Below are 22,307 nucleotides of genomic sequence, written 5' to 3' on the forward strand. Positions count from 1 at the left end.
ATTATAAACTTAATACAGCAGCATTAGATATGTGTACCATAACAGCCACTATGATCTTTAAACTATAAAACTATAATAGTGTTAAAGCGTGTGCGCAGCTTCAGTGTGTTCACTGTGTACTGTACTCTCTCTGTGTTGAATTCCTCCTCATGGCTCATTTCCATGACGCTGTCTCTATAGGCTGTCTGGCTTCGGAGACCTCACCTCTGATTGGCCAGGAGATCTGCCCCGCACATTCAAGCTCTCCTCTGATTGGTCACGTGTGTCAACCTGCTGTGAGGCTCCTCTTATCTCAGCACACACTCTATAAGATCTCTTTTCTTTTCTCAGAAACGCGTCAGAGCGCGACTTTTATCAATAAAAACCGAAGCCCGGCTGTTTTCTTCATCACTGTCACTGAGGATAATCACAGAGCTTTTATTGGCTGACTGATGAGAGGCCGGAAACTGAGGCTTGGACGCACACAAACAGCAGCAGCAGCAACACTGAGGTGAAGATGCAGAAGTCACAGAGTTTCCAGTTGGATGATTTCCTCGCAGGATGGATCGGAGGTGAGTGACTCCCAACTTCTCCCCAGTGAGAGAGGCTGCCTGTTACTGAGTGTGTCCGTCGGGTCAGTGTGGGGGGTTGGGTGGTGGGTTTATGGGGGGAGGTGCCTTCTTATAGCTGCATGTTTGTGTGAGTGAAATCAGCTGTGCATGGAGTCAGAAACAAACAGGCTTGTGTTTTCTGACGCTTTGGAGGAAATCTGCTGCAGCCTCCTCATGCATCCACATCCAGTGTAAACAATGGAGGGGCTGCAGAGGACCCCCCCCCCCCTTTTTTTCCCCAGACTGATAAATAAACTCTCTCCTCTCCTGTGTTTCACCTTTAACTTTAACACCAGTAGTCAGATGAGTTATCAGCTCCAGACATGCTGTGTTCACTGTTGAATGAATCTGTGGAAAATTTTAATTCTACTTTCAAAACGGATTTTTTTTAAAAGTGCCCCAGTTGACCGCTAGGGGCGCTGCTGCGGCATCATTTTCAGCAGCACAAACAAGAAAGTAGGCCTCTGATTCCCTGACACAGATCATGTTGTTGTTCTGTTTTTTTTAACACAAGGTGCTCCTGAGACATCTGCAGTTCTTTAAAAACTCAATGTCTACACTTTAAAAGGTTATATGGGTAGAAAACAAACACAAGTGAAGTGTTCATGTGGAGATTGAATGAAAGAAGGGATTGGATAAAAGTTGAAAATGTGTAAATTAAATGAAAAAAAGTTCAATTTAAGGTCCCAAAATTTAGGAACAATTCTAAAGGTAATTTGAAAGTTGCTGTTGAAAGAAAGAAGTTGCTGCTGCTGATTGTCTGTGATGAATTTTAAAGACTTTAGGTCAAAATGTCTGTTATTAATCATATGATAAATGATGCCTTGTAGTTAGAAGAAATGGAAAGAAAAAGTAAAACCAAACCCAGTGAATCCATGTAGCAGAACTGAAAGAAAACCTGAACCCTGGTCAAAAAATAGAAAGTTTTGCATTGCTAGAATGTAACTGAGTACATTTACTCAAATACAATTTTGAGATATTTCCTGTACTTGTACTTTACGTGAGTATTTCTATTTTCTGCTGATGTTAGTGAGTAAATGACATGTGTGCCGATTTTGTCTGTAGTTTGAAGTGAATCGAAAAAGCCGCTTTGTAAAGTTGTAACATCAGTTTTTACTGTGAAAAAATTAGGCCCGACCATAAAACACCTGTTTTTTGAATGGAGTTTGGTTTACCGGTCTGTCCACTCTACAGGCTGCCAGGAGCAGAGGCTGTTTTAAAGTTAATAATACATGAACATGAACTGAGCTGACCTGCTTTCTAATAATGAACCTTGTAAACACCAAAAGTAATATTGGAAGTGGAGTCAAATTCATTCATTTTATGTCTGTCATCAAGAAAAAACATGCTGTTTAGAAATACATTTTCTCATTGTCATGTAATGTCAGAGATTAAAATAACTGTGATAGTAGGGCTGAACAATATACAAAAAAGAAAAAATATCATATTGTGATGCTGGGATTGCGATAAGCATCAGGATTTTAGTGGTAATTGTAAGTATTGCAATTTATTTATCTAGAAGTTAAATGGGCGCTGTGCAGTTTGGGGGATAAAATTAAAAAAATTTAATGTTTACATAATAATGAGGTTATAACACAATATCAGAAATCTATATCTTTTCCATAAGTGAATAAATAAGCTGTTGTCAGAGGAAAATAAGATCCCAGAACACTGTCTGAGGCTAGAAAGGTGGCAGGGTCCTCCACATATAAACAAAGTAAAACAGTTTAAATTGTGTTGTCCTTTAAGGTCAGTTTGTTTATTCAGTTTATTCAGCCATGAAAACAAAGAGTTTGTTTGTTTAGTTTGTTCAGTCAATGTAGATCTTCCTCTTCTGATTAACATTTCTTCCCCAAAACTACAGACTGCTCCTTTAATAAACTTGGATCCAGGTAGTCCTGGTTGTTAACTGGGTTTCTAGACAATGTTGCCATGCATTACCATGTGTAGTGTGCTGTGATGGGTATGTGTGGTGAGGAACACACAGACAATGCACGGACAGCAGAGGGAACATGGGGGGAACTAGGGCACAGTGGGGCCCCATGGTGGAAGCCCAGTTTGACCAGTCTCTGCTTCATCCATGTCAGCTCCGTCTCAACAGGGACATGAGGACACATGTTGAATGTTGTTCTGTCTGCAGTGTGCTGTCCTTTAACATTTGTCTTTTTACATTTACTGAGAGATGTTTCAGTACGTTTTCCCTCCGGTGATCAATAAAGGATTATCTGATGTCATTCTTTCTCTCTTTATCTGCAGTATTTATTTATTTGAGGTCAACTTTAATGACAAGAAGTGCAACACAAACCAAGAGCCCATGGCCTTTACTTCTAAAGTCACTCACTCTAAGTTAGTCTCACAATCTGATCTACAGTTTTTGGGTGTATTCACTTTCAGCATAGTGCTGTTATCTGTAAAGTGTCAGAAATTAGACAAATTAATGAGAAATTCAGCTCACTTTACAGGAAATACTGTAATTTCCTCTTTGCCAACAGTTTCATGGTGTCATCTCTTCTTTTTTTCTTCTTCTTCTGTTTTGTCCTCTGGCTACAGGAGCGTGCAGCGTTGTCGTGGGTCACCCGCTGGACACAGTGAAGGTACTTCAGACCTGCGTCATGATGTTACCACACCATCCCTAAACTTTTATCACTGTCTTGTGATGATTATAGTTGTTATATAAAAGAACAGTCATCTGCATGTTTATTGTGGCACATCCTGTTTTATTTGTTGTTATGCAAGAATAATTACACTTAATTTACCAGGTTAAACCCATTTTCTTACTAAACTATACAGGCTGTGCAGATGTTCACAAAGACAAACTGGCACCCTGCCTCCAGATGTGTGAAATCTGATCCTCATGTGGAGAAAAAAAAGGGAATTGCACAAAAACATGTGTAATTCACATGTGAAGAAAATTTGAATTCCTCATCCGGAAATGTTCAGTCATATTTGAAAAAAGCCAATCGCTTGTGAAAACACCCAAGACGTTTTATCTTCACATGTTGATTAGCAGATTTCATGTAATTTCATGTTTGATGTTTTGTTTCCATATGTTGAAATTTTAATCCACATGTGAACAAGGCCAATCACATGTGAATGTAGGTAATTCACGTACAAAATTCACATGTCAAAAAGCCGGTCACTTGTGAAAAATGACCAGTTCACACGGTCACATTCAACTTTATTTTCTTTTTAAACGATAACATTTTAGTTTACGTGTGAAATTTTCACGTGACATCTTCGTGAGGTGTGATGTGCAGCTACATGAAACTGTGCATGTCTTTGATACAGAAAAGAAGACAGATCCACATTAGTAGTGATAAATATGTTGGCTGAATCAGTTTTGGATCTGTTGGTAGTTTTGTGCAGAATTTGAATTTTTATTAAAATTCTGCTCTGCCAGCTGAGATCTCTGTGTAATTTGCTGACTTTCTAGCTGAATGCTGACAGAATAATAATTCTTTTTTAAACTACGTGGGAAAAAAAGTGCTCAAATTTGCCTGTGGAGTACAATAGTATATTTTTATTGAAGCTGTTTGGACAGAAATGTTTCAGTCTTTTGCTCTTGAAGAAAACTGTCTCTAATGTATGAGAAAATACTGTCTGTCTGGCTGATGATAACAGAACAGATACTTCTATGTATTATAATTAACAAACTGTTCTTATTGTCTATTCCAGACGCGGCTCCAGGCGGGGAAAGGCTACAAGAACACTCTTCACTGCGTCCTCACCATCTACAGGAAGGAAACGGTAAACAGACAAACATTCTGAACTCCACCCCAAATAGTTTACCACAGTTATGGATGCCACTCCTTCTGTAATTTTAACTCTCCTAAAAGGAGCTGAAAGACCAGTGTGATTACCATCACTTGACAACAAGATGACCTCACTGGGTAATGCTAACAATCGTAACATGTGCTCATTATTTCAGAAAGAAGTTGTATCGTATCTTCTGTTGTGTCGTACTGGTCTAGATGTGTTGGTAACTTGATTTGGGGAATATTTGGAATCTTCTATACAAATCTATACTTACTAATAAAGAAAGGGAAGTTTCTTTCTAAATCATACGTAGATATTATCCTGCTAGCCTTCTTAAGTTTCAGACATATCCATGTGAAGCTTTTGTCAATAAACGATGGGAAAAAACTGAAAACAAAAAAAAAAAATCAGTCAAACATTCTACACCGTTATAAGATTGCAAAGACAGAAAGATAAGAAATAAAAGATTTTTAAAAACTGCTATACTATTATAATATAAAAAATTATATATAATGAGTGTGTTGATAATTTTAGGCTAGTCCCAAATGTAGCCCCTCTAATCCTCCATTTACTACTTACAATGATAATAATAACAACATTACCGACTTTCATTGGTCCAACGATGATGTACAAGTTGTAAAGTCAGAGTTAGAATAGTTTGTAACTAAAGTCGGCCTGTAAAGACGGACTAGTGAGTAGATGAGTCTCCGTGTTCGCTGTGATGACGTTTAATGTCCCCGGCAACCTCTGTAGTCTCATTTAGACACTTTAGGAACTTTATAATTGACAAGTGGGCCGGTGATCACACACATCTTTAGCTTGTGTTGAAGTGAGGATGATGTGTGACTGTAAGATTAAAGAAGCATCAGGGATGTTAACTGTTGACCAATCTTTCTCAGAGTTCTGAGAGCAGTTTGAAGATTCATACGTGTACTTAACACGTCTAACTTCCACAAATACAAGCAGACTGGTGTGAAGTGGTCAGTCACAGATAACAACCAGGCCTCTTTTCAACTGCAGGCAAACAAACAGACGGACGCACGGTGTTTCACACACATCACACACACATTAAGTGTTCATCAGTGACACATTCCTGGGCTGAAGCAAACACAAAACCCTTTATTCTTTTCTCAAAAGAATAAAAATAGCACTTACACAAGTTCAACAACACTTTTTAAACAAAATATAACTGATAGCTGATGTCATTCATTGTGTAAAAGTCACAATAATCTTGTTTAAAGCTGCTGTCTTTTCAGAGTTTCACTTGTGTTACTGTCAGTTTGCACACATTTCTCTTTTTCCAATGTTGTAATTGTTGCTTTTACTTGACCCCAACTCATTGATTCATATCGCATCTATTCTAGTTTCTGTTTTGTTACTCCGGTGACCTACTTCCTCACAGGGCTGACTCTGTGGTTTTCATCCTTGTGGTTATTCTACAGAAAAATGTGGTCACGTGTGTTCATGTTGTTCACCGCTGCTCCACACATGTATTTTTCAGCCCTACACATTCTGTCAGAAACCTCAGGGGTCAGATGATCTGTTGCAGCAGTGGACAGCTGTGTTTAAGTTTCAACACGTGTCTCCCAAACAGCGGCCTCCTCCTGATAGGAAGGAAATCTCTCCACGGAGAAAAGATTCAAAATATTTGGCAGAAACGTCCACCTCATTTTTCATCCCCTGCATTGTTGGCAATGGAGGGGATGAAAAAAAAAAATGACCTCCTTTTCTTGCTAACAGATGTCTTATTTGTATTTCTGGATCATTAATCACTTACAGTATCTCTCTGTTTGTTTCTCAGGCCATGGGGTTCTTTAAGGGCATGTCTTTCCCGCTGGCCAGTATCACCGTCTACAACTCAGTGGTGTTTGGCTTCTTCAGTAACACACAGAGACTTATAAGCAAGTATCGCTATGGCGATGGGCGCCATCCTTGCGGCATGCTGGACCTGACCGTGGCCAGCATGTTGACTGGACTAATGTCAGTGAGCCTGGGAGCTCCGGTGGATCTGGTCAAGATCCGACTGCAAATGCAGACGCAGACGGTTCTAGCAGGTAAATCATGGTTAATGTTCGGCCCGGGGTTTTTGTTTTCCCCTGTGGGCCGCAGAAAGAACAAGAATTTACTGCTGGTTGTTGTGTTTGAACTTTTTCTCTGGTTTTCTGGCGCATAGTCAACATAGCTGCAGAGCCAGTCTGCCGCAGATGGTTTTTTTCAGTCCGGTTTTATTTTTCTAAAACAGTTCCAGTAAGTGATCTGTAAACAAAACCTCATTTACAGTTTTTTTCAATTGCTAAGACGCATTGGTCAAAACTGAAGTGACATGTTCAAAACTCTTAACACAGTCTGCATTTCCATCATGCAGCTCAGCTCAACAGTTAATCTCATGCCCAAAAGTGTGTCTCACCAACAAAACACTTCATACTTGTCTCAAGAGAAGCTCATTCAACAAAACACTAGCACATTGTCTCACTTTGGAAACACACACAATCACTCTTAACAAACGGAACGACAAAATACTAACAACAAAGAACATTACATCAAATACATCTTATATTTCAAGTTTGAATGATTTTTGTCAGGTAAATCAGTATTTTATATCGGATCTTTTGCACTTTAATGGTTCTAAATTATTGTATATGCTGTAATATATTGCACCAACAGTGAATCAGGAATGCAGAGATTTATTCAAGAACATTTGTGCTTTTGCATAAGTTCTTCAGGACCATACAAAAAATAAAGATTACGTAAACAGAATAATGCAGAATCTCAGAATTCCAGGGGTAGAATACAAATTACAGTAAGAGATAAAACTAAACTCCTTCCTCTCCTGGCTGCTCTTCTCTCTCTACCAACTTCACCCGCTGCTCTTTGATTCATACTTGCACAGGAAAAAGAATCAGCAGCCTCCTTTTGTATATGCTTTCTAATGAGGCCAAACGCAGATCACCTGAATCAGTTTTCAGCTGAAAACTACCATCAGCTGTTTGGAATTGCATCTTCGTTTTATTTATTTTTATTGTCAATATTTTGATATAATTTTCAATAGATTTCAATGTGGCTGCAGCAGAAATTCCCTGTGTTTTTTCCCCCTATCATTCTGTTTTGAGTGTGTTTTTAACTGTTTTGAACAAAGTGTGTTAGCATTTGAAAAATGTGCTGTTAAAGCATGGTGTTTTGCAGGTGTGAACTAGTGAATGAGAAAAGACTTCATCCATTTCGGTGACTGTGGTCACTGAATGCACTTCGTCTGAAAGCAGTGAAAAGTGAGACACAGTTTAGCCCACATGCATTTCTGTTTTGCAGACTGTGTTAAGAGTTTTGAACATGTCGCTTCAGTTTCGACCAATGAGTCTTAGCAATCGAAAAAAACTGTAATTAGTAGCAGACCTGAAAACAAAGCTCCATTCAAAATAAAAACTCTTCAGTATCAAACACTCCACCTCCTGTCTCTAAATGTAGCTGTTAAAGGTCAGCACCATCCTCCTGTTGTGATTCATGTCAGAGGTGACTGTTGTTCAGTAGCAAAAGAAAGAATCAAACCTTCCACAGAAACTTATCAGATCACTGCTGCAAGAGTACATGTGAGAAACTGGAAAAGTCTGCATTATCTACAGTGATAGAAAAAACAAACATGAACTTTATTTTGATAAAAATTTGAGAATGAAACATTTGAAATAACTTTAATGTCTTTAAGAGTCTTTGGGGCGTTGGTATGTTGCTGTGTTGTCAAAAGCACTAACTTGAATGAAAGTAAAGATATTGTGTTAAAATATTACTTTGATAAAAGTCTAAATGTACTTATGTATCAAAAGTAATATTCTGGCAAGACATGTACCTAAGTATTGAGCTTACAAGTGAAAGTACATTAAATATATATTTATGTATATACTGTATTTCAGGTAAACTGATTACCCGCCTGGCTAATTTTTGGATTCAATATTTTCCGTGTGTTCGACACCAGTTAACCTTGTTACTGGTGTGGGTTTGACCGGGGGATGCTGTGGTCAGGTTGATTAACAGGAGTGTAATCCCAAAATTTATAAAGTAATCTCTCCTCCCGTTGGTAAACAGCTCCGGATCAGAGCAGGAATCCAGGATTATTACTTCTACTTTACTCAAATTACTTCAGTTCCTTAATGTTTAGATCAAACTGAGCTTATAGGGGACATTTGTGAAGTTTACCTGCCCAACCTGCAGCACAAGTGTTTTTGATGCCAGAGGGTGAAGTTGTTGTCTGGGTCGTATCTCTCTGTTACACATTAAACCAATAAAACTGAGGTCAGAGGAGTTTAATCATAAAGTGGCACGTGAAACGTTTATAGCCTTTTATCTACTGACAGTGTCTGTGGGGCTCACACCCTTCACACCTGAGGTCATGTGATGACTCATTTGTTTCATGACTTCCTCAAAGACACGTTTTTTGCCAGTGTCTGATGTGCTAAACCTGATACCTGAGATAAGATTTTTTTATGCCTCCGCAGCAGCAATATGTACGAAAGACCTTTAGCTTACGGTTTAACTTTACTCTTTGGCGGAGGCGTACAGTTGCAAGCCGATAATTCTGGTTTATCACTACAATAAAACCTAATTTTACTATAACTGCCAACCAAAGTGGAAGTGTCCTGATAATGCCAGGAATTACCAACAATGTCCTGTCTTTGTTACTCAGTAAAGTTTTGCATGAACACTGTAAAAGGGTTGGTGGTTCCACTCCCAGGTCAACGGATACAGAAATTATGTTCGGGGTCAGACGTGGTCACAATATTTCAGACGCTCTCTTTGCAAACTTACCAACCAATGGGGAAGTTTTCTTTTGTGCCATGGAAGAAACATAATCTAAGAACAAAACCTAACTGCTAAAATCAACACAGACAGAGCAGTTAGAAGTTTAATACATGTTCCTGTAAGAGCTTGATGACAGAAACATGTTTTAGCATTTTAAAACATCACAACTCAAAATAAAAGCAATTCTTTCATTAATCATACAGGCAGGAATCCATCAGAGAAGAGGAAACAGACCAGTTTCTACACCAACAGTTTCTTATTGTGATACTTTAACACTGTTTTCCCTACAGAGAACCTGCAGCTCGCCGGTAACGTATCAAACGGCACCAACATCCCTCTGCGCTCCGTCAACATGCCCGGCCAGAGACTGTACCGAGGCCCCATCCACTGCGTCAGCAGCATCCTGCAGACCGAGGGCCTGCAGGGCCTGTACAGGGGGGCCGGGGCCATGATCCTGAGGGACGTTCCTGGATACGTGCTCTACTTCATCCCTTACACCATGTTCTGCAACCTGCTGAAGCCCGACGCCAAGTCGAGCCCTCATCCATGTTCCATCTGGCTGGCTGGAGGACTGGCAGGTAAATGTCACGAGCTCCGTCCAGAATTACATTTGATTGTTTTCTGTGTGATTAGTTCAGGTTCAGTTGCCTGAAGTGGTCCAGTGACTGATGTTGGACAGATGTTTAATGGAGGCTAGTAGCCACAGACTAGTGAGGCTAAACGTTCAGGATCAATAACGTCTGTGAAAGTTAAGCAGTTACTGGTGACCAAAGCTCTCATCTCATTGTGTCAGCTGACAGGTCGTGGGAGTAGAAAGTTGCGTTCAGTCCTCACTGATCGATACGAGGCTGAAAAGTGCTGATGCGCTGGGTTGGAACTGAAGCCATATGCAGTTTTGGCTACTGTATGTCCTAATCAGTGATGTCGCAACAGAGGTTTTGGCTCTGACACCACCTAAAAAACACAGACTGCAGCATGTTTGAAAGTTTGAACCCACTAAGAGCGGTCAGTGTGAGCGTTGGAGGAGTTTCTGTGTGTTTATGATGCAATTATAAGGTGAGGCTGTCTGTCTGATTTGGGCTTTCATGCTAATGAATCATCCGAAAGTCATTTTGGCATTTGGTGAAATTGTCTAAGTTTTATGACATGCAGATGGAGAAGCCATCAGACCAGAGGGATGGAATGTCTGTGAACGATTGCTTCTTCAGATGAAGTTATGATGATTTCAAAGAAAATATCTGTACTGAGAGCTCTCATACAGTGTCTCTCTTCTTTATTCAAAATAATCCCCTCTTTAGAACGTTTACAAGTCACCATATTGTTAACAACTATAACAGGACGACTCACAGTAAGTAGGTCCCACAGGAAGCAGCACAGCTGTAGATCCTACATAGTAACTGAAGCCAGCAGTGCTCTGCAAACGACATCGAACTTGGCATGAACTCAAAGTGCTTCTGGATGAACACCAAAGTCTTCCCCTGGTCACTCTTTATAACGGCAGATAAGAGCGGGGCTGCAACTCACAAGTGTTTCCGTTATGAATGAACCTGACCGATATTTCTAAATTGATCTACAAAATGTCAGAAAATACAGAAAAAACACACATCTCTACACAACCCTCGTCTTTATTTGCGTGTTTTCCAAAACCAGCAGATAATTGATCCAACATTCATGTTTGACAAGAAAAACATCGAATCCTCAAACGTTTGGAATTTCTGATCAAAATTGTTTTCTGTCCTGTGTCTACCACTTGAGAGCTGGTGGGAGAAAAAGGTTTTGCCAGGATAATCTTTTCTTAAACTTTTTTTACCATATGTAAAAAAAATAGTTTGAAACTGAGTGGACATTTTTTTGTTTCTCCGTGCTAACATAACATTACTGTCATGTTTGTCAGATCAAACAGTCACATTTAATGGCCTCAGTCTGATATACGAGCCTCTCATGTCATCACAGTTTATGGTTACTGTCGGTCGCAGCAGTGAGAGTACAGTACTTTTGTGTTTTCTTATGTTTTATGTTTTTCGTGCCATAATAACACCAACAGTAGTAGTCAGGGGGCTCCAGCAGGGGGAGTACAACTGTTGAGCTGCATTGTGGGAAAACTGGCGTCATTATTATACACTTGATCTGAGAAAAGATCAGGATGTCAGTTACCATAGCAATGGTAGAAGTTTAGAACTTTTTGGCCAAAAAAAAAAAAATTCTTCAATTTCCCAGAGCTGAACATCCTGCCTCAATTTGCCTCTTTTGTCCAACAACAGTCCAAAACCAAAGACTCTTCATTGATTATCATAAATGACAAAGAAAATCAGCAGCCTTACATTTAAGAAGCTGGAGCAGGAACTCAAGTTTGTTCTGCTCTCCTTCAGGCTCCATTTCCTGGGTCACGGCCACGCCAGCTGATGTGGTGAAGAGTCGAATGCAGGCCGACGCTCAGCTGCAGAGGAAGTACAGGGGGATCCTACACTGCATCATCCACAGCTACAAGACAGAGGGAGCACAGGTGAGCCATAACTTCATCCTGAAACTGAAAACTGGTAGTCTGATTTACAGCAGAAACATTAATATTAGCCTGAAAATGTTTATTACAAACACAGTGATGGAAGGCATTTTCAAAATCACAAGACTTATTCCTCCATGTTTGACAGCTGCTGCTAATAGATCATTATTTTATGTTAAGGCTCAAATTTTATTGTCAGTGCAGAAGAGTTACAGCAATGTGCAAAGTTTTGTATAAAGAAAAAGTTAAACATCTGGAGTGCGAAGAAGTGGAAAGCAGCAGATGTTGTTGCAATAAAAAATCACAATCTTAGTTTCTGTATCGATCTGATGGCAAACATGCCGAGCTTCCAGTCACACCACCAAAAAAGCCCAAAGTCAAAGTGTACGAGGTTTCTCTCAGCGGAGGCAAAAGTGATGGCCTTTAAATGAGTTTCTCTTCCCTAACTTAATCGACCTTACCTCTACGTCGAGATTTCAGTAATGATTACTTTAAAAAGTAACAGCAGTAGTAAGAGTTGCTTTCACACTATGATGGTTGAATTTTGCAATTAATTTGCAGATCATAAGCGGGCCAAACTGGGTGGGAGGGGTCTGTAGGAGGAAGCATTTCAGTTTGTCACAGAAGGTTCGAAGCCCCCGACATAACATTCAGGACAGCCTCAAGCATCAAAACAACAGTAAAGCCTGCAAAGACCTCTCATTTGGCAGACATTTGCATCATATTTGACTGATTAATTCATCATCTAGACATCTTATTGTCTCTATAACATCAGAAATCTTTAAATTGGACATATTGGAGCGTCATCAAAGATCTGTAACGTCTTGATTATTTACAGTGATTATTCTCTACATGTTTCTTTCCAGTCAGAAGCACGAGTGCAGTGTTTTATTGTTGAAGTGAGAAACTTCACTGGAAACAAAGACCAAATAAAACATTCATCTTCAAGAAAAAGAGCAGAGGTGGTATTTAACACAGAAAATGCAATTTTTCATATGTGTAACTAAAAAGACATTTTCTCTAAAGTCTTAAAATCAACAGATAACCTCTTTAATACTCATTAAACACCGTGACCCCGGTATGCTTACTGTCCTAGCTGCTGTAAATGAAACAGATGGTTTAATCGTTCAGAGGTGAAACATTAGAGGATGAGAGTCACGCTGCTTTCTCAGAACTTGAGTCCTCTGAAGTGTGCCGGGTCACATGGCTCTGTTGTTGAATGAAAGCTCAGCAAACAGACGAGCCTCTTTCAGTCAATATCGTGTAACATCAGCTGTCCAGGAATCACATCTGCACGTGCAGGGTGAAAACGGATGTCTGAGTACCATTAGTGAGAGTAGCTTTACATTTCAAAGAGCAGAAAAATACAAGTTAGACTATAATGAAAACATTCAGTAGTCATCTAGTATTGTGAATAAATTATGGGTCATGGCAGGTGAACGGTTGCAACATGGCCGCCTTCTTGGCCTGAAATCAAAACAGGTGATGCCAAACGCAGCGTCCAGGTTTCCTAATGTTCAGAACATCATAGGTTACATAATGTAGACAGACTGAAGACTGCCAACATGGAAACATTTCATTAACTCTGGATTTGGCAAACAGTCATGTGATTATTTGATAACTGAAGGTCACTGGTGTTGTATAAAGTCAACTGACTTGAGGTTGAGGTTGACGTGAGCTGATGGTCACAGATCAACGAGTCGGGTTACTACAGGACACCGTCCCCCAGAGTCACCTCAGCGCTGTGCTCCGTGGATCCAGTTTGTTTCCAACAGTTTATGTTAATGCTCTCTGTTCAGTGTAATTATTCAGACCTGGAGTAAAGATAAAATCCTAACAACGCTAAAGGTGAAATTCAAAAACATACAACAAGCGAAAAAGCAATTAAGATAATGAACATAACAAACTGAAGTAACAAGACGAGGCGAGGCTGCTGAACACTGAAGAGCAACAGCAAGATGTAGAAAATCTAGTGTTTAAAAGCTGTAGATAAAACTTGAGATTAATATGTGAAATGTTTTTGAAACATTAAAACTGATGATTCACGCCACAATGACAAACATATTTTTCATCTTACCTGAACTGTCCCTTTTTAAATTAACAGCCGCAGTCCTGTTAATTTTACACATTTTTAATGAGCTACCTGCTAAAATACTGCAGATCCCCACACGTAATGTATTAAATGTTGATATGACGCATAAAAGTTTAACTCAGAGACGCCAGCATTGATGTGACATGAGCTAGATTTATTTATTTTCCTTGTGATTCATTTTCTAAGTCTGATATAAATAGTTTTCTCGCTCTTTTTCTCTTCTCCTGTGTTTACAACTTGAGTGTAAACTGCAAGCTGCAAGTGTGTGTGTGTGTGTGTGTGTGTGTGTGTGTGTGTGTGTGTGTGTGAGGGCGTTCAGATTTTCAGACCTTTCTATAAGTTGTGAACATTAATGAGGCTGCTCCTCTTCCTCCACCAGATAACTGACAGCAGTTCAAGTAGTTCTTAAAACTGTGGTTATTTTTAACTGTAGCTGAACCTAAATTAATGTGATAAGATGCTGTTTTCAGATCGGTCAGAACGCTGTCATGTTCCAGCCATTATCTGAACTCTGGGTCATTTTTTACTTCTGAAAAACAAAAGTTGAAGATGTCTGTCACTAAAGCTGTTCGTTCTTGTGCGCAGGTTTTCTTCCGGGGAGCGTCAGTCAACGCCATCCGAGGCTTCCCGATGAGCGCCACCATGTTCCTGACGTACGAGCTCTCTCTGCAGTTCTTCAGGAACCTCTAGGACGAAGGAAACATGAACATCAACATTTCAGGGGTTGAAGGGAGAACGCTCAGTTTTTTGACGGAAGGGCACACAGTTTGTTTGTGTAGCAGTTTATAGTTAGACAGCTGCTTTTGAGCTAAAGCGAACTTGCACTTACACACACCAGAACCAGAACCAGAGCCTTTAACACTTTGAATCAGCCCTGAGGTTTTAAACTAGTTCCTTTTTATTGGAAGTTGTGCTGTGATAATAAGAACTCAGACACTGAAGTCATCCACGCGTTCCAGTGCTAAGATGACATATGAAGCTAACAGGCTACATGCTAAAACTATGGATTATTGACAGCAGAAACAACAGAACATATGATGACGCTTCATAATGGAGAATATAAAACAAATGCATCGGCATTCATGCAGATATAATTGCAGTACCGATATACAGTAATACAATTGCTGTATATTTGTATAACAAAGCTAACGGGACACGTGGATAACTTTAGTGTCACCATTCTCATTTTCAGTAATTTAATGCTAATTTACCAAAGAACTCTGTGTGTTCCTTTTACACTAATAATAAACCCCAAAAAATGAAAATTCAGTCTTTATCTTCTCCAACCATGCTGATGGAAAGTTTCCTATATTTCTGGAGCTTCACAGCAAAACAGCGCCGCATCATTCTCCTAAACAACTGAAGTATTAGAGGATTTGTTTTAAAACATTAGAGAACAACCAAAAAAGAACATTGAAATCCTGAGAGCCCAGATAGATTTTCAAAAATGATATTTAAACCCTTTTTTAAGCCGAAATCTTCTCTGTGGGTGCACAAGCTCAGCCGTACATAACTTCAATCTGGATGAGCTGTATGGAGCCATTTTATGTTTTGATTTCTTTTAACTTGAGTATATAATGACTGAATTTTCATCCTGCTTTCAGGTAGTTTTGAGGAAACAAGATGATATTGTCAGTGTGGGATCAGTCCGTCCTGTTACAGAACTTTGCGAGCAGAGTTTTGTTGTTTATCTGAGCAACATGAAGAAATTCATGCTGAAAACAGATTTTATGAAGGAGGTGTTATTTTCAACACAACTGTGAGGCTACATTTAACATTTGTGTTGCTTTTTTGCAGTCTCAGTCTCAGTTAGCATTTAGTTTTGATTGTTTTTTAATTAACTTTGTCGAGTTTTTTTATGTTTGCACATGATATAAAAATATATAACTTTCATTATTTCACATGTGTAATCAGTGACATTTAATCTCACTTTTCGAACTTCTTTAAAAAATTGGAATCAAATTCGATATTCAAAGTTAGTTCACACTAAATTAAACAAGCTCTGTTGTCTTGAAAAGCGTTTTAGAGGCTTGAAATGAATTGTTGCCTTCCAGTGCACGTGGACTGTTACCGTCCATCGCACATGTTATCTCTGTGTGTTTCTTATATTAAGAAAAGTGAGTTTTACAGTTACATCTTCGCTTTAAACATAAAGTCTGTAGCATAAATGTAGAATCACTAACATGCCAACTGTTTCATAGCATTAACAGTTAACGACGCACACGAGAAGCTTCATTCTAAAGTGAGATATCCACCATTTTGTGTTTGAACGAGGAGTCATGTGAAGACTTTCCTGCACCAGAAGATCATTTAGTCATTGACATAAATGACATTTTCTTCACAAAATGGCTGTTTCTCACTTTGGAGTGAATTCCTTCTGACAAATGTCTTCACCTGCCTAACAGTTTTATTTTAGGTATCTTTTATTCTCTTGTAAATACATGTAAATATGTTAGCTGCCATTCCAGATGGTGGAGAGCCAGACGTGCCTTATTGTAAATAAATACATCTTTTAAACACATCAGTGAGTCCTGCTTCCTCTTCTTCTCTGAATCTGCTCTTCTCAGAGTAATGTGGGTCTCATGTGACAGCTCGTCATCACTGTATAAAGATAAACACTCGACGTTGACACATGTTAAAGGAGTTGTTTTCATGTTGTAACTGAGCCTGGTGGGAAGTCTCAGGCGTCAGGCCGACGTTGGCCCTCTGCCTGCAGACAGCTGATAAGAGTCTCTGAGGTCACTGTCACGACTACAGTTAACTGCTATGTTCTACTTTCACCTGAAGCTGCGTGTGATGTTACACGGTGTCCACTAGATGGCAGCATTTCACAACACGAAGTCAAGAGGCTGCCGTTCCTTACCTGCTCTCAAATCGAGCTGGTGGTCCAGTGAGATTAGTATCTGAGGAAATCTGCAATTAAACAGCAATAATAATATCAGTAATGTGACTTTTTATAACGTATGATGAAAAAAAGAAGTACATTTTCCATCCATGAAAAACACGTGCAATAAATAGTTTGGGCAGGAGATTTATGTTTTTTGTAAGGTTCATTTTTCAAGGGGCCAAAAAAACACATTTCTGGATAATTTTGTTTTTCATGTATGAAACCAAGTGAGGTGAAAAAAAAATCAGATTTAGTCTTTCTTCATGTGTGAAAAAGAACACTTGAAAGGGGATTTCTTTTCAGGTGACAAAAAGAAAATCGTAAGAAACAAATGTTTGGTGAGAGTTTATTTTGTAAGGCCAATTCAAAAAAAAATATTAAGGAATTTAGAAAGATTATCCTGGCTTTTTTCCCCACTTCTTCTCAAGTCATTAAGACTGGAGAGAAAACTATTTAGACTCAGAAAAAGAAGAAAACAATTCTTCACTTGACCCTCAGGGCTTCCGTACTGAGCCCTGGTTTGAGTCATTTTTAAGAGAATAAATCAAAGTTCTCTGATTCCAAGTTCCTAAATGTCAATATTTTCTGTTTTCTGCACAGTAAACTGAAAATCTTTGGGTTGTCAATTATTTGAGGATGTCATGTTGAGCTTTGGGAAACACTGATCGACATTTTTCACCATTTTTGGACATATCATCAATGTCCAAAAATGACTAACAACTAATCAAATAATTGAGAAAATAATAGACAGACTAATCAAGAATGAAAATAATTGTTGGTTACAGCCATCCTCTAAATTGGTAACGTTGGTATTACCTCTCACCAGGCCCAAACACTGCAAAAAGAGTGACCAAGCTGCAATAACTCCTCACATACAGTAGGAGGCACAGATGTATTAACTTTGAAATATTTTTTTTTTTTTAAAAACACTGATTTTAATTATAGTAAAAACAAAAACAAAATCTCAATTTTATCAAGTCAGTTGACTCTAAAAGTCTCATTGTAAAGTGACATCACCTTTTTTCTTGATTCTAGCCTCCAGCTCCTGACATGATACAGTGTGAAGAGGGTGTTTTTTTAAGATTTATAGGCATTAAGTTGAAGGAGAAGTAAAGAACTGGTCCTTTCTGCTTTCCGTAGCTAATATTTCAACCAGGTGAGAAAATGAGACATGTCCTCTGTCCTCATGCATCTCGCAGCTGTAATTTCTATGTCAAACCCCCGCCTTGCCTTCCCTTCCCTCCTCCGTCATCAGTCAATCTCCACTGTTCTCCCTCTGTCACCCTCCTCCACCCACTTCAGTTTCTCTCCTCCCTTTCCTTCTTTCTGCCTTCATTTTCTGTTCAAATGTCTGTGATTTTCCCTCCTGGCTGCGTCCCAGTGCAGCTGAGGGTCCCACCCCTGCGATCAAAAGAACACAGGGACCCACACGGAAACACACACAGTCAGACCCAGAGCCATCATCTGCCTTCATCCCACACAATGATGGCTCCACGTGATGACTGATGGCTTCGGTTCAAACGTGGGCTTGAAATGAGGAAAAACTGCAAATTTCAGCCTTTCCTCAACTTGTTTTCTCAGGATTAACTGTTAGAAAGACTTTTGTTTGTCTAAGTATGATGATCCTTCTGTCCACACTGGTCAAGAGCAAGATATATCACAACTGGTCCTCAGAGGATGATTCCTAAAGACCCTGGTGGACTCTAACAACATATCAGGGCAGAATTACTTCCAGAAAAGCCTTACTATGAAATTCACACACGATATTTCATCCCAGAGGATGAACCTTTTCCATTTTGGACGCTCCATGGCCTTTTTCTTCTCCCAATCGCAACTTTAACTCAAGATATCTACTACCAAGGCACTGATATCTATGAGCTGTGGATATTCATGGTCACAAGAGGATGAATCTCACCCGTTGATATTTAATTTAGCATCAATCCAACTGTACTCCTGATGTCCTCTTTCAATTTTAAAGACCTCATAGCTTTTCGCCGAAGGCCAAAATCAGGTTTTAATAGTGTTGTAGTGCTCGAGATGGGTCTCCGTCTCAAGAAATCTTTTTCATGGTCCCTGTCACGTCCTTGAATCGACCACATTTTTCCTCGGTCTCAGACAAAGACGATTCTTGATTTTATTTCATTCCATGACTGCAGGGATTCCACTGAACTGTTTGATACACACTTAAAATTCACCTCTGCAATGCTGTTTTTTCTCATGGTGCACTTACACTTACACATGGCAATAAGAGGTGAATGAAGGAGAAATTTCCTTCATCTTTTGTGGATCTTTTTAATCAGTTTGAATACGGTTTGCATGTTTCACAGTTACTGTAAGTGTGTCATGGAGTGTGGGACTCACTCTGGTCTTGGTCATGACTTGGTTTAGATGGTCTCGACTACAACACTGGATTTTAAGCTTTCAATATCAGAGAGGAAACACTTCTCCACACCACCAGGTGGCAGTAGTCTGTTTTGTCTTTCAAAGAGAGAAGCCAGAAGACTTAGGGCTGCAGGTAATAATATCCAGTCTGCCATTTTCTCTCTCCTCCTGACCTTCCCAATGAAAATTTCTGTTCCACTGGCAGATGAAAATTATTCATTCACCTTGTTGTTTGTCTTGTTGAGAAAAGGCAACGTTTTTACACCACAATCCTGCCGCTTCCATAGAGAATATGCCTGATAAAAGGTTGAAAAAGGGCACCGGTGAAATATAATGAATACATAATAAGAATGAAAAACTACAGCGACCGGCTCAAAAAGCTGCTGATTGTGCTCGCTCAGTTCTGCGACCAAAAAGCCACTGACATGGCGCTTACCAACAGCCCAACGTTGAGCGACGACCAGCTTTCGGCCTGCTGTGTCCAGGACCGTTGAGAATGAGCCCAAGTCAGTAGATAAAAGAAAACTGTGACAGGTACTGATGCCTTAAGTTTCAAGCTAGTCCATTAAAACAGGCTACATGAGCTTTCATGGAAACCTGAATGTTGCTGTGTACAGGCTCAGCTGCAGGTCCAATAAGAAACAAGTTCTGTTTTAGTATTTAACATCACATTTTCAGTCAGTGCTAAGCCTTGTAGTGTCCACACGAACATCTTCTCATTCAGCTTACCTTACATTTCACATTTTATAGAAAAAAATAAAAACATGATTCTCCCTCAGTGCTGTTTGTTTTGTTATGTTGAGCAGAAACAGTGGAAACACACACAGACACACACTATTACACAACCTCTGTTCTTGGCATTTCCAGAGTCCCCGTTAAATGTGAGTGTTAGCTGAAATAAACAGCTAATCTCCCTCCCTCTCTCTAAATGTAAATGCCTCGTGTTGAGTTTTTCCTCAGGAGACAGAAATACACTAAACCACTTCCCTGCCGTCTGTCATTCAAAGCCCCTTAACGAGAAACGTCTATTGGTCTCCGGAAAATTACAAACAGCCCACACGCGCTAATCTGTCACAGAGTCTTTCATTCAGGATTAACAAGACTGTAAAAGAGCAAATCACCGGCGGTAATTCATCAGTTACAGTACACTGAGTAAGGCCGAGAGAAGCAGGTCGGAAATTCTGGACCAGAGGAGGTGACTGTTTGTACCGGACGGTGTGAATGTGTGCAAATGTAGTGAGTGTGAAGCAGGAGGTCTCTGAAAAAGATAAACCAGGGCTCATATGAAAAATCAGCCTTTTAAACACTCGTCTTCTTGTATTTAATCTTTCAGATATTACTGCACACAGGCTACGTGAAACTGAATATCTTAGTCTGTATTTTAGGGCTGCAAGTAACCTGTTAATCGATTATTAAAATAGTTGGTTATTAATTTAATAGTTAACAACTAATCAATTAATTATTGCAGCTGTGCTGTATTTTGTCTGATTACTTGCCTAACAGGTGCTACAAAACACAAAACATTTAGCCCCTCACTGCTATTATGAAATCAAACGTGGAATGATGGTTTTACTGTAGCTGAGCAGCTACAACGAAGATTTGGGCATTTAAAAAGCTGTATGTAACGTCTCAGAGCTTCTGGAGACTTGGATTACATCGGACGAGCTGAATGGAGCCATTTTATGTTTTTTGGGGGGGGTTATTGTTTTTACATTTTATAACAAGTCTCCCTCCTTCAGCTGTTTAGCAGAACGCTGCAACACTGTGAAGCTCCAGAAATGTTTTGTCGACTGCGAAACTTCACCATCTTATCTTTTTTAAGGGACCCTCCTTACAAAATATTGCACTTAGGTGGTTGCAAAGTCAGAACACATTCCCTTTTGATAAAGCAGTTACCATTCAAGCTGCAACAATTCATCGATCAGTAGATCCACAAAAAATTAATTGGGAACTAGTTTAACGATCAATTAATTTTTTCATTATGTTCAACTTCTGTACACAGAGTTGCTGCTTTCCTTCTGTTTTACATCGCTGTAAACTGAATATCTTTGATAGTTAAATCAAATAATCAACAAATAAAACAAAAATTTAAAATATATTAAAATATAATTTGAAACCATTTATTCATATCGTCCAAATTTGTAATAAATCATGTTTGTCTGTGAATATACTGTGTATGGTTTATGTCTTTCTGTTTGGTATCATAAAAGCTAGCATTGCCATGTTTGAGCCTCTTTACACTCTGAATAAATACTGTATTGCTTATCAACTTGCAGAACTTTGTCATCCAAAACACCATCTCCATGCACTGAGATCAACAGAAGCTCATTAATAATCACACATTTTTGTTTTGGGCAGCAGCTGATTCAAATGAACAACAGGTTTCTGCAACAACGCTGCCGTCATGCTCACAGTGAAGAAGAAGAAGAAGTAAACAGTTTTCAGTTTCAAATAATACAGGCCACCCTCCGGTAGACTTTTATCACCAGGAAAACTTGAACTCATTTGCATTCTGTTTAAAGTGGATTGTTTAAACAGTAAAAATGATGTATAGTTGTGAAGTTATTATGCTGCTGGAATAATTTGAGTAGTTTCTAAACACATTCTGACTCTGGTTTCTCCAAGAAAACTGGGTTGGAGTTGGAAATCAAGCAAGCTACAATTTCTCAGGGTCACCTTTCAAATCAAAAGAGGATTGTTTGATATATAAATTAGGGATGCAAATCGATGGTCGGCTGCCTCAACAATCGATTATTAATTAATCATTAATAATATATGAAATATGTTGGAGGTTTTTCCTTAACCACTGACATGATCTATGTTTGATGTAAAAATCAGAGTCGGCTACATTAGGCGTTAAAGAACAGATATAGTCAACATAAAGTTATTTGAATAACACAAAATAATGACTTCAATTTAATAACAGAGCTTCTGTTTGTCCCTGTTCAACAACTGGCAACAACATCCAACCAATACTGAGGCGACTAAATATCTAAAATGTCATATCATCAGTTTGTGTCAAATGTCTTTTTGTATTTTTTAAAATGCCAAATAACTTGCATCTTAATTAAATACATTATCTCGTACCAATAGTTTGTGTTTTATTTGTATATATTCGAAAAGCAAGTATCTGTAATCTGTTATTGTCAAATACTCTTTGAGGTATTTGTGCCCGTCTCTGATTGTCGATTGAGACATTTTTAATCGGATAAATTCTTAATGACGATTAATTGATTAATGATTAGTCATTAAAGCTCCAAACTTAAATCATGGAGTTTTGATGAAATATTGCTTTTTAGTGAGTGCTTACAC

General features: G+C 39.0%; 1 protein-coding gene across 1 annotated transcript; it reads left to right on the top strand.

The window, feature by feature from the left end:
* The first annotated feature begins 290 nt into the window (after nt 1-290).
* On the top strand, nt 291-16,247 carry slc25a48 (solute carrier family 25 member 48). The gene is made up of 7 exons (XM_084353329.1): nt 291-551; nt 3,141-3,184; nt 4,266-4,337; nt 6,148-6,400; nt 9,425-9,712; nt 11,504-11,637; nt 14,312-16,247. The coding sequence occupies exons 1-7, from the start codon at nt 497-499 to the stop codon at nt 14,414-14,416; spliced, it is 951 nt and encodes a 316-aa protein (XP_084209455.1). The 5' UTR covers nt 291-496; the 3' UTR covers nt 14,417-16,247.
* Nucleotides 16,248-22,307: the final 6,060 nt, after the last annotated feature.

This window comes from Pagrus pagrus, assembly GCF_965226575.1.
Source record: "Pagrus pagrus genome assembly, chromosome: 5".
NCBI lineage: Eukaryota > Metazoa > Chordata > Actinopteri > Spariformes > Sparidae > Pagrus > Pagrus pagrus.

What these genes read in the sequence shown, in the direction of transcription:
- slc25a48 (XM_084353329.1), top strand. Translation starts at nt 497, where the DNA reads ATGCAGAAGTCACAGAGTTTCCAGTTGGATGATTTCCTCGCAGGATGG. An exon ending in ACCCGCTGGACACAGTGAAG is followed by an intron (nt 3,185 to 4,265) that starts GTACTTCAGACC and finishes TGTCTATTCCAG; the next exon opens with ACGCGGCTCCAGGCGGGGAA. An exon ending in CCATCTACAGGAAGGAAACG is followed by an intron (nt 4,338 to 6,147) that starts GTAAACAGACAA and finishes TTTGTTTCTCAG; the next exon opens with GCCATGGGGTTCTTTAAGGG.